At 41.6% G+C, this 13,566-nt stretch overlaps 1 protein-coding gene across 1 annotated transcript in view; it reads right to left on the bottom strand.

The window, feature by feature from the left end:
• MICAL3 (microtubule associated monooxygenase, calponin and LIM domain containing 3) overlaps window positions 1–13,566 on the bottom strand; it is a 233,615-nt gene that overhangs the window by 5,432 nt on the left and 214,617 nt on the right. Inside the window, exons 41-43 of the mRNA XM_042468591.1 lie at window positions 4,104–4,169; window positions 967–1,066; window positions 54–127 (exon numbers count right to left, since the gene is read on the bottom strand). Coding sequence (XP_042324525.1) covers window positions 54–127; window positions 967–1,066; window positions 4,104–4,169 — 240 coding nt within the window. The remainder of the gene's footprint in view (window positions 1–53; window positions 128–966; window positions 1,067–4,103; window positions 4,170–13,566) is intronic.

Below are 13,566 nucleotides of genomic sequence, written 5' to 3'. Positions count from 1 at the left end.
GGGATTGAGTTGAGGGTTACGACAGGGAACAAGAGCATCCCTAAAAAACTCACCTTCTACTGCCATCCTCTCCCGAAGTTCTTGCTGTAGCCGACTTTGCCTGTCCTCAAGCTCCAACTCCCGAGCACTGTAAGAAGAAACAAAAAATGGGCACTGTTCTATTATTACTGAATTTACTAACAAAACTGAAGCACTATTCAGTTCCTGAGTTTTCTCCATGTTTTCAGCTCTCCATGTGAAACAGTCATGCAGCTGTTTCACCTATAAACCCACTTTGTGGGATGGATGGTTAGAAAAGCTTGTAAGAAATCAAGAGAAATATGCCAACTCAATTCCTGCCCTTTCCATTGCTTGTTCTAGTCAGTTTGGATGTAAATGACAATATCTTCTTCCTATTGGCCTTATCTGGAGTTATGAATTAGAAAGACTGAGAAAACCTAGCCTCAACAGCATGCCACTGTTAAAGTTTTTAAATATTTATTTTACTCTCTATTTTTAGCCTCCTCTTGTAAGAGTTGTTTCCTCTACATCAAGGATGGAGATAATGTAGCCCTATGGGTTGCATACAGCCAGGATAAGGGGCAGGAGGCAACAGCCACCTCCAAATCTTTTTTTCAGCTGGAAGTATCCATTTGTTGGCCAAAGCACATTTGGGGGCTGTATTTCAACTATACATTTCTATCTCCAGGCACACTAAAAAGCAGCCCTAACAGCTGGGCCATCTTGTGAACAAGGCAAGGTGCTTTATACAAAATCAATCTTTGGGTCTTTCTAGCCCAGTATCTTCAAATTTTTCAAACTGAGTCTCCTATTAATTTATTTTATTTTGACAGCAACAGTTTCCTATTCACCCATCATCCCTGTGGCCAAAGTGAAGGTAAATCTGTGTTTTTGAACAGTATGGATCTGTGGAGGCAGATATTTCATTTTTTGCTTCTCTGTTCAGGAAAATCACCGCTTACTCACAATATCATCAGCTCCGACTCATAGCGCACCAAGGCATTTTTCTCCTGCACCAGCTTGAACCACTCCTGCATCAACTTGGGGTCATCCTTCTTCCCCATGCCTGCCAAGAAAAGAATTTGTGTCAGCCTTCAGGAAGATGTCCTGGCATTTCTACAAGCCCAACAGGCAGGCAGGAACAAAAATGGGAGTGAGAGGAGCAAAATGTGCAAAGAAAGCCAAGCAAGATGCTGCCAGAGCACTCTTATCAGATACTGCTTGTTTAGTTCACATACAGCATGCAGGATGGAGGACCAGCTTATCTTAAAAAGTCTTCACTAGATCCAGCCATCCTGAAGCCATGGTCCCACACTACTCTTATCAGGCTAAAGAGCCAAATCACTATTTTTTGACATCACTTTCACTTTTAATTAAAATTAATTAATTAATGATTTTGATCTTCTGGACAAGGTCTAATACATCCAACTCTTCAAATTACATGTTACAGTGATAATTTTGCAAGATGGCAATTACATGATGTGGGAGGGGGTTTGGATGTGTCAGAATCTTACACTCCTACACATCATTTAGTTGATAATGTTAATTTAACACATAGCTACGGAGTGCATAGTGGACAGACTGCTGTATGAAATCAGCATTTACAATTCCTTGCTGGTCTGCTTCAGCATAAGTTTTCATCAGCTATATGTTGATGTGCCCCTACTTGATAGGAAGTACTATATGCCACACTCTTTCCTTCATATGCGGCCCATATGTCTGTCCTCTGCTTATAGTTCCTGGACTGTGCCATCAATAGTTTTGCTTCTTGGTATTATCAATCACACCAAGCCGATCTACATCCTTGTGTCTGCTAGAGCCCCATACTTTTTAAAATACAAACATTCTACAGAATACACACAGTTCTGTCAACTCTAGTTTTACTAGTTCCATACTATTCTTCCACAGCAGAAAGGCACAAGCAGGAAATTCGTTATTTGCCAATATAAAAATACAGGAGAAAGAGCAACATCTTACCAAGTATATCACTCAAACTTAAGTTAAAAACCAATGCCATCCTCAGTCATTATCCCCAACAACACCACAACCTGATATGGAATCAAGAACATAGCTATTTTATATGAGGGTGGGGTTTTCTGCTATTTAAAGAGCCACATAAATAATGCACATCTATTAACCTATAATGGCTTCTTTTTATAGATACCTCTGCTGTTGGGCTCAGTTGCTGAAAAAATTCAGTTCAAATGCAAGTGAAACCCCGGTATGATTATAAGGGGGTTATAGGCCAACCACTACGTCCAATATTATGTGGCAGCTAATGTTTCTTACACCGTTGATATTTTGTTTATTTTTAGCTAAGGTGTCTATATTCTTAAACGTCTGAAATGGTTTTAGAAACTGACATATGCAAAGGTCATTGCCAAGCTGTGGCTCATAACTGAGAGGTTAATTCCTACTTCCATAGGTAAGTTCTTCTCCTGTTTATAAGTAACGTGAACGTATATTCACGTTGGGGGGGGGGAATTTGGGACATAATTTTGTAAATGTGGATTTTAATGAGTTGTGAGCCGCTTTGTCTTGTCACAGAAAAGCGGGATACAAAACAAGAAGGCTGGGCAATGGTTATAATGCAAAATCTCTGCCTAGTTATGTGTGACATCTACATTAGAAGCTGCTCTGGTTATTCCAAAACACAGATGCTCCTGGCAGGATCAGTACAGGGATTGTCAGCTGTCAGGGTACATCCAACATATTTATCTGGTCCCTGTAAATCATACAAAATTCTAAGCAGCAGTATGGTTGTATTTGCTGTTTCATTTGTACAGAAGAGAAATGTTAAGATTACATTCTTTTTAAAAATCTGTACATAGTTCTCCAGTTACTGTATGTCTACATTCAGGTACTTTTGTCTCTACTTGATGGCACTAATTATTCTTATTTGTGACTGTGGAGATCAATTGTTGCACTTGTAATCGCTGTCAAGAAAACAGGGGAGTCCTGAAAACAATGCAAGCCAATCATTCCATTTAAGTTGTATTGAAACTAAGACTTCTTCCAGAGGTTCTGAGTGGCCTTATTTCCACCCTTATTCCCATAAAGGGAACTAGGAGGAAGCACTTGTTTCAAACACTAAGAACAGCCAAGGAACAAGAACATATAATCAAACTGTTATAAAAATCTCACCCTGGTGCATTACATATCTTGGAAGATGGCTGTACCTATCCATTGCTCAGTTCCAATCATGCTTTTCTGAACATCTCTGCACAATGTGTCCTCTTAGTCATGGTTGAAAGAGAGAAGAAGCTTATACATGCAGATGTACTGTGCTATGGAACCATGAAAAGCACTCTCACCACCCTTTCCACTGTGAGGTTAATCAGAGAAACGCTTCTAACCAAGACAGCCAAATACGTGTTACTATGGACCTCAGAAAACATTTTTTCCATTTGATGTTTTTTTTAAACAGCCAATGAGAAAAGAGAGAAAGACAGCAGGGGTGGGTGGAAAGATGATAGCGCACCATGGAAAGCAGATACAGGGGTTAGCAGAAGTTATACACGTCGGTCACATCCCACCCTTTTCCCCCATGCCTTGGTAAATGGAAACTTCACAATGGAAACTGGTCAAGTCAAGAATATGCTTAGCAAGACACAGACTACAAGAGAACATTCCAGATTACAGTAAATCGGGAAACTGGCTTTTCAAAGTCAAGGGAAGCTGGGCAAACCAGTTCTTACAAAAGACACAGTACTCTTTCAATCCATTAAATGTGTTTGTTGTTGTTTTTTTTAATGAAAGAAGATTCACACCACTCTCCCAAAGATCCCTTTGAGAAATTCAACACATCAAACAGGCGTCTTAGCAGGCCACTTGTTGCTATACCACTCTAGACAAATGGCTCCAATGACCAGGGGAACGATCCTTATCCAATTAAACACAGTTTTAAAAGGAATACTGTACCTTTAAGATATTATGAAACACACTTCATAACATGGGTGCTACAGAGAGTTTCACTGAGAATGGAGAAAGGAAAAAGTTTGGCCAGTGAATTACTTGGTATCATCACTAGCTGACTAGCGTCTCTATGCCAATCCAATCGCAGTTTGGAAAGGGAATGGAGGGAATGCAAGAAATTACATTACCTTCGTGGGCACAGCAAGGGCAGAAGGAGAGAGGTCTACGGCGTGGTGTCCCGGCATTGGGCTCAACTTCAATAGGACCAAAGATGGGAGAGGAAGAAGGGAAGGGGAGAGGAAGTTGGAAGTGGAGAGGAAGAAAGGAGGAAAAAACAGGGTGAAAATAAACAGACAAGCAAAAGGACAAAAAGCACAAGAGTGAGAAAGAAAGGAAACAACAAGAAGAAAGTAGAAAAGAAAATAATAACACAAGAAATGGAGAAGCAGAAACAAAGGGAACAGTCTACAGATGGAACATCCCTTGTCAACATGAATGGAGAAGAGCAGATTGTGGCTGCACTGGGAGGAACACAGCATGAGCCACAGAAGTTAGTGGGCCAAAGAAACATTTCCAAGATTTCCCATTTCTTGTACTTGTCAACATTTCATCCTAAATGTTGCGTTGTATATAGGTGACAGATCAAAGTACCAAGAAGAGGGTGGATAATATTAGATCTCTAAATAAATAGTATAATAAATAGGTTTTGAAAGGTTGTCTTTAAAATTAGCTGAAGTTTTGAAACGGGGCATATTGTATGGTGTTCTTTTTATGCAGGTTTTTTTTATGATCATACCCAAAGAAATAGGTCTACAGAAAGCACTGATCAGAATACAAAGGCATGATGAGAAAAAAACATATTTTACATGTTAAGCATATTGAGATCCCATGGAAAAGCTCTACACTTCCCAATTCCTGTCATCATAGAGGTGAAACCATTAGACAGCTTTATACATCATCTTTCTAGATCTCTCACCCTTTTCATTTTCACATGAAGGGCAAACTGACCTAGATTCTAAGCCATTTTCTGTTGATATTCCTTACATATACTTTTCATATTCCTAGCTGTGCCAATGTCAAGTTGTTGTTATGCACCTTCAGTTTGACTCCATTATAAGATTTCTTGGCAAGATTTATTCAGAGAAAGTTTGCCACTGCCATTCTCTAAGGTTGAGAAAAAGGAACTTGCCCAAGGACATCCTGGTTTTTTTTCACAGCTAAGGTGGGATCTGAGCCCTGGTAGTCCAGAGTCTGCCCAATACTCAAACCACTACACCATACTGGTTCTCTGCAGTGGAGGAGTGAACACAGAAATTTGAGGAATATGGTCCACTGACATGTACAAATAGATTTTTCCCGCAAAAAAAGGGCATGTGTGTGCCGCTAATGTATAAACCACAGTAAACCAGCATTTCCCAAAGTTCTGGTGATAGAGGCACACATTTCCTGCTAACCTAAAATGAGACACACACTTCTCACTCTTTATTTACTCAAAATCAGCTTTCTCCAACTTTGCTCCAAAGCTGTTGCTGGGCTACAATTCCTATTATCCTGGCTTGGGGTAATGAGAGCTATAGTTCACCATGATCTGGAAAATCCAACTTGAAGGCTGCTTAATTTTTTTCAGAGTGTATGAATGAGTTACTCAACTTCAGTGGAGCCCAACCTATGGTACAATACCTCCAGAATTGCAGAAGGCAAAGCCAGAATGGTAATTCAGGCACAAGGTAGTATTTTCTGTGGGTATGTAGTATTCATACTAACCATTTATTATTCATTTCATTTGGGGATTCATAGTGTATATAATATGTAAAGAGATGAAAAATCCATGTAAAAACTCATATGGCCTAATGGCTATTCTGTCATAAGAATTTAAGTAACAGGAAAAATCCATTTTGTCATAAAGAGGTACAGAATCCAAACTTACGAAAAAAGAGCATTCACAGTCCACTGGATTCAGGGTGACATGCACTTATAAAGGGAGAGGGGAAAGTTACAGTTCTAATTTATGAAAACATGTATGTTTCTGGAAAGAAAGATCTTTTAAAAGGGACCATCACAGAACTAGAGCAATAACACATAGGAGAGTCCAAAGGTAAAGGCAGAAGGTGCACCAGCTTGCAAAGTATGTGAGTCACCCATATGATTCTCTCAGACAAGTAGAGTTAAAAAGAGAGGAAGTAAGTGCACTGTAAACTGTTACCAAGTACCTGATCTTATGTACTTGAGAACCAATCATACCTGAAGACATTCCAGATTATCTTTGAACATTATTATTTTTTAAACAGGTCTGAAAGTCTCAAAAATATTTTTGCCATTTGGGAAAGACATCATGAAAACCTATACGATGCAACAATGCAAACATTTTTAAGGTAAATTTTTTATTTCATAGGCTTCTTCCAAGACCAAGCATAGGATATACAGTATATTTATTAAAATAGTATGTCTGAATGAAAATAAGAGCCGTAGTTGGCTTTAAAATTTTTTGCTTACAAATAAATACCAAGTTAGTATAGTAAGAATGATATGCTCTGGATATTCCCTACTTCACTCAAGTTCTTCCTTAGGTATGACTGAGCCCATGAAGAAGACCACTGTGAACTTCTTCAAACTTGGAAGTCTGGAGGAGCACGTTGGATGCTTTCTGCAGTGCCGCTAGCTCACACTCCTGCTAAGACACCTTGAGAATAAACCATGCAGTCACCTCTATTTCCAACAGCTTTGTTCTAGGTGCTATAATCATATAAATAAAAGCAGCAACTTATACAGATCCTATATGGAGGTGTCAATTTCTGAAATACCCACTCCATACAAGTATAGCTCACCTCTTAAGATCATTGTTCTTGGTGGTCATGAGTATGTATAAGCAGATCCTGTGTGTCTGAATAAACAGTTTCTATGACTCAAAAGTCTTGTGGCACCTTAAAATTGACTAACCATGTTTTCATGGACTAAAGTGATATGGCATATTCACACAGTTGTTTCTTCATAAGAAGAAACAACTGTGGGCAGAAACAACTTTGATGGATGCTCTTTTTAAAAAGAAAAAGTCCTCCTCTTAGTCATTCATAGGCATGGTTGGTTGGTACAAGAGAGATGGCCTTCTCAGTGGCTCCTCCCAGACTTTGGATCTCCTTCAGTTAGGAAGTTAGGATGTTTTCCTCCTCACTTAGAATTTTATAAAATAAGAGAAAGAAGAGAAACAAAACAATTCATAATTTTGTATTTTATTATTAAGAGCAAATGACACAGTGGTCAAGTGAAGATGCACACACTGTCTATACCCACCACTGTTGCTTTTGAAAGAAGCTGTTAGCCTCTAACAACTGGGATAAGAAGAATTTCAGTGGAGGGAGTGTTCCCTTCTTGCTATGTCTCTGATCAATGTCTTTCTCTTCTTGCAAAACTACTCTCTTCTTTAGTTCTCCCTGTCTTGATGTATCCTGGCTGAGCAAAAGTAGGAGCAAAAGTGGAATACACAACACAGAACTCCTCCATCCCAGACACAAATGGTACAAAGCACACAGAATGAGTATACTTAATCAAACCTTTCCTACTTGCATAATTTATTCCTACTCCAATGCCTGAATATTTAAATACACACAAACACAAACATGCATTTCTCAAGGAAATGTTTTCCCACATTCCCCACAAACTACTGAAGAGTTGGGGCTTGCAGCACAAAAAAGCATATCACATGTTTGAATCAACACCATTTTAGAAACCATGATTTGCAGGGAGATGCCAATCCAGGATCTCAAATTATAATTAAAGCTTGTTTACAAAACACGGTTTGAGTAAACTATGGCCTGTGTTATTATCTGAACTGACAAGCCATGTTTTGGATAATACTTAACCTTCAGAGGCCACAGTTTGGGAAAGCGTCTGGGGATTTCACAGGATGATGGTGGGAGAGGCATCAGAAAGTGTAGTTAGTGCAAACCATGATTTGGTGTTATCTCTGAATAAACTTCTATTGAGTCTGCCAACAACTTCCTGCAGAAATGGTAAAATTAAGCCAACTGCAGCTGGGGAGCACTCTTGTTTTCATAGTTTGTACTTAACAATGGAGAAAGCAGACAGTAGTTTCAGAAAATGTGCCAGTCTGAAATGTCATAGGTGAAATGAAATTCAAGGACACAGCTCATCATATCAATAGGTCTATTATTAAAATTTTAGATACTGTAAATCCGTATTTACTTGCTCCAGTGGAGTTTCCAACACCAGTTCAAGCAACAGAAATAGAATCATTAAAATAACATTTCAATTAACTCCTCAGGAACATTTACGGTATTAGAGAAACAGGGATTGAAAAACCAGTTATGTACTGTATCTTTAAAATTCAGTTACATAACTGAAGAAATCATTTCCCTGCAGCACTGAGCTCAAAGCAACTCAGTATTATAAAACAAATCCACAAAGGCCAGTAGACCACAGAACACTTCATGTTTAATATGGAACTATATTAATAAATTATAGCAGATCGTCACCCTGAAAGTATACTCAGAATCAAGTATCTAAAATCCTTCATTTAAATGTGCAGAGCAAATTATTTATGACCCTGAAGCAATATTTTAACTACATACTATTCAAAAGAAGACTTAGAACCTGAACAAACTTTATGTTGGACTATTCACTGTGAGTGCTCTCATCCCCTTTTTTCCCTTATAGCAGCTGTCAACAAGGTTGACCTTGTGTGCCTAAAATACATGCCAATTTACAACACCAACCATCATCTCACTAAAATATATTCATTTACCAAGCATGAATCAAACATTTGCAAAGCTAGTGAAACCCTGCCGGGTTTTCGGTGAAGGACCAGTCCAGGTTAGGTGGGCGGGGGGGGGGGTTGCCTTGGTACATAAGAACACCTTGTCTCTCACCAGAAACCACATCCGTCGAACTTCCTTTATCGAATGTATTTACCTGACCCTGAAGGCTAGGGACAGTCTGGGGATTCTGTTGGTGTATCGGCCACCCCGTGCATTAACAGACTCCCTTAACGAGCTGACACAGTTGGTCTCGGAGCTGATGCTGGAAACATCCAGGCTACTTGTCCTGGGTGACTTCAACATCCCCTTCACGGCCAACTATGTTCCATCCGGTGCGGCTCGGGAATTCATGGATACCATGGCGGCCATGGGCCTGTCCCAGCTGATTTCGGGTCCTACGCATTTTGCGGGTAATACACTCGATTTGGTTTTTTGTACAGATGCGGAAAATCTGTGGGCGGAAATAACCAATATTCCCCCCCTGTCATGGACGGATCATTTCCTCGTGGAGGCAAAAATCAAGGCTTCTAATCAGATCCCCCCCGGGGGTGGTGGACCTATTAGAATGGTCCACCCTCGAAGGCTGATGGAACCCAAAAGGTTCCAGGAAGCCTTAGAGGGAAACATGGTTGGAAATGACGGCGACTCCTCTCAGGCCTGCTTCCAAACGCAAGCCCTGGTATACGGAAGATCTCCGGGCAAGGAAGCGGGTTCTGCGATGCTAGAGCATCGCTGGCGGAAACACCTACGCTTAGCCGACAAGGCTCTCCTGGACCGCCTTTTGGAGAACTACGGAGAGGCAATACGAGCAGCTAAGAACTCGTTCTATGGTGCTCGTGTCGCGTCCGCGGAGTCGCATCCAGCAGAGTTGTTCAGGGTAGTCAGGGAGTTAACTCAGCTCCCTCCTTCCCTGAACCAGATCCTTGAACCTTCAAAGGCCTGCTGCGACCAGTTTAACAACTTCTTCGCGGATAAAACCTCTCGGATAAGCGAAGGTCTTAACGCCGGTATTAGGGCAGAACCTAGTGTAGAGGTATCCAGAGCCTCCGTGGACTCCATTAAACTGGATCAGTTTGAGTCGGTTAGTACCGATGATGTGGACAAGATCCTTGGAAGCGTTCGGAAGACAACCTGCTCCCTCGATCCCTGTCCCTCATGGCTAGCGGCTCAGGGGGGACCGGTGGTAACTTCAATGTTACACCGGATTATTAATACATCTCTGAGGGATGGGCAATTTCCATCCAGCTTGAAATTGGCCACTGTAAAACCGCTGTTAAAAAAGCCCTCCCTCGACCCCCTGATGCATAATAATTATCGGCCAGTCTCGCTGTTGCCATTTTTGGGGAAGGTGATCGAGAAGGCGGTTGCAATCCAGCTTCAATCGATCTTGGATGTAACGGATTATCTAGACCCATTTCAAACTGGTTTTCGGGCGGGTTACGGGGTTGAGACGGCCATGGTCGCCTTGGTCGATGATCTCCGTCTGGGCATCAACAAGGGAAGCGTGTCCCTGTTGGTGCTCTTGGACATCTCAGCGGCTTTCGATACCATAGACCATGGTATCCTTCTGGAGCGCCTGGCAGAGGTGGGAATCGGGGGCACTGCGCTCCAGTGGTTCCGGTCCTACCTCTCCGGGAGGTTCCAGATGGTGCAGCTGGGAGATGTGTGCTCCGATAGGAGGGCCCTTACATCTGGGGTCCCTCAAGGAGCCATTCTGTCTCCCATGCTTTTCAACATTTACATGAAACCGCTGGGAGAGATCATCCGGAGACATGGGGCGTGGGGTTATCAGTACGCTGATGACACCCAAATAGTCTTCTCTATGTCTCCGACTGATGCAGTGACCGAGGATGGCATCTCTCCTCTCGTGGCCTGCCTGGAATCAGTAATGGGCTGGATGAGGGAAAACCGACTCAGTCTGAATCCAGAGAAAACGGAGGTGCTCGTGATAGGTTCTCCTGGCCCGGGTATGGCAGTGGTTCCACCTGTCCTGAACGGGATCACGCTTCCTGTGAAGGACTCGGTACGCAGTCTGGGGGTGCTCCTTGACTCGTCGCTCCACCTTACATCTCAGGTGGATGCGACGGTCAGGAGCACCTGTTATCAGCTTCGGCTTATCCGCCAGCTGCGCCCATACCTGGGCCAGAGGGACCTTGAAACAGTAGTACATGCTCTGGTAACCTCTCGATTGGACTTCTGCAATGCGCTCTACATGGGGCAACCCTTGTACCATACCCGGAAGCTACAAATGGTACAGAATATGGCAGCCAGACTGGTCACTGGTACATCCAGGGCCAGTCATATAACACCTGTACTTAAAGAGCTGCATTGGCTGCCTATTCGCTTCCGGGCGCAATACAAGGTGTCGGTTATAACCTATAAAGCCCTAAATGGCTTGGGCCCAGGATACTTAGAGGACCGTCTCTCCCCATACAATCCGCCCCGCACCCTCAGAACATCTGGGCAGCAACTATTGAGGGTCCCAGGGGCAAGATTAGCCTCCACATCGAGGAGGACGTTTACCATCTCGGCCCCGACCCTCTGGAATACGCTGCCCATAGAGCTCCACTTGGCCACCTCCCTGGCCCAGTTCAGGAAGGATTTAAAGACCTTCCTGTTCCAGTTAGCATTCCCTGACACAAGTTCCAACTAGTCTCCCCCCCTCTGACAGTAGTGGCAAGCTGGCCAGAGTGGGTTTTAATGTGGGTTTTAATTGCATTTTTATTGTATTTGTAATTTGTGATTGTTTGATATGCTGTACACCGCCCTGATTGTAAGAAGGGCGGTATAAAAATAAAACTTTTATTATTTATTATTATTATAAATCCACTTCTGTGTATATTTACTTCCAAGTTTATGTGTTGATATAATTTACTGACCATTTTTTCATTAATGTTATTATACCAATACGAAAGAAGTGAAAGATAATTCAGCGAAGGGTCTAACAACAATTACCCAAAAGGAGAATTAAGAATCATCATGGATTTTGCGTATCTCCTGGATAGTTCTAGAGTATGGTAGACAGTAGTTAAAAGAAAGTACTGAATGACTAACAAAACAGTGCCTTCTGGTTGCAGGACAGAGAGACATATGGCCCTAAGATGTTATTTCAGCTGGCACCAGCCTTTTATGAAAATATTAGGAAGGGAGATGGTTTACAAACTTAATCCGGACAAGACAGAGGTGCCCCGGTGATTTGGAAGGCAGATCAGGGAACAGGTATTCAGCCTGTGTTGGATGGGGTTACACTCCCCTTCAAATCTCTGTTTTGCAGCTTGGATGTACTCCTGGACTCAGATCTGAGTCTGGATGCCCAGGTCTCAGCAGTGGCCAGGAGTGCATTTGCACAGTGCACCAACTCCACCCTCTCCTTGAGAAATTAGATCTGGCTATGGTGACACACACCTTGATTACATCCTGTCTGAACTACTGAAACACACTTTATATGGGGCTGCCTTTGGAAACTGGCAGCCCATATAGAGACTTCAAAAATTTCAGCAGATCCAAAATACTGTGGCTGGATTGTTGACCAAAGCTGGGTACAGGGACTATGTGACTCCCCTGTTTTAAACAGTTGCAATGGCTAATGGTCCATTCCTGGGCAGAATTCAAACTGCTGGCTTGACCTTTAAAGTCAACACAGACTATCTGAAAGGCCATATCTCCTTATACAGTGGGCCCTTCTTATACACAGATTTTTATACACGGATTCAAGCATCCATGGTTTGAAAATGTTCAAAAAAAGTATAAATTTCAAATATCAAACCTTGATTTTCTATTTTTTATAAGGGACACCATTTTGCTATGTAATTATATTTAATGGGACTTGAGTATACACGGATTTTGTTATCCACGGGAGATCTTGGAACCAAACCCCAGCATATAACAACGGACCACTGTATAAGCCAACACATGCTTTAAGAGCTACAGGGGAGGGTGTTCTCTCAATCCACTACTTTGGAGGTGTGGTTCATGAAGACTTGAGAGAGAGCCTTCTTTGTGGCTGCTCCCAGACAGCTGAAATTCCAGTTTGGCTGTCTTCCCCTTCGTCCTATCTTTCTGCTGCCAGGTGAAGAGCTTTCTCCTGGCAGGCCTTCTGAATTTTAACTAAGGAGTTGTAGTGTGTGGATAATGTGGTGTGTTGTACTTTTTAATTTTTTACTTAAACTATGTTGTAAAAATGTTTTGTCTGGTTTAATCATGTTTTTAATAAAATTCATATTTAATTTTTTTAAGACTAGTAAGCACAATTCCTTCCTGTGAAGGAGTACTGCTGCCAACAGATGTGTTGTGCCTTACTATGGATGGTAAGGAATCTTAATAATCTGTTCAGAAGGGATTTAAACTAAACTTTGCAGGAAGGGAGACAATATTTTATAGGAATGGTATGTGAATCTACAAAGAGGTGGGGGTAAACATGAAGGAAGCAGCTGGACAGAGTGATCTATGGTTTCAGATGTCTCTACATTAAAACACAGGGGATGAAAGATAAACAAGATGAATTCTTAATATAGGAAGGCAAATGTTATTTAGCAAGTATTACTGAAACCTGATAGGATGAAATTTAGGACAATACAGTAACTGAAGGCTACAACCTATGCAAAAGGTAGGAGGAATAGCATCATATATAAAGGATGAATACACCTGTGCAGAAATCACAACTTGGGCATGGAAGGCAGGTTGGAAAAGGAAAGTTAAGTATAGTTTGGCATATACATTAAGAAATCCCAGGTGAGATTCCCTGGTCAGAAATATTGAAAGAGAAGAGAGTTCATGACTGATCAGTTTCTTGAAAGTGTAATATTCAAAGCACTATCATAAACAATTCCAACAAGAAATAACTGGAAATGACTAATAAAACCACAGGAGCTTCATAAAG

The sequence above is a fragment of the Sceloporus undulatus genome, chromosome 5 (genome assembly GCF_019175285.1).
Source record: "Sceloporus undulatus isolate JIND9_A2432 ecotype Alabama chromosome 5, SceUnd_v1.1, whole genome shotgun sequence".
Classification (NCBI taxonomy): domain Eukaryota; kingdom Metazoa; phylum Chordata; class Lepidosauria; order Squamata; family Phrynosomatidae; genus Sceloporus; species Sceloporus undulatus.
This window is presented reverse-complemented; position numbering and strand designations above follow the sequence as displayed.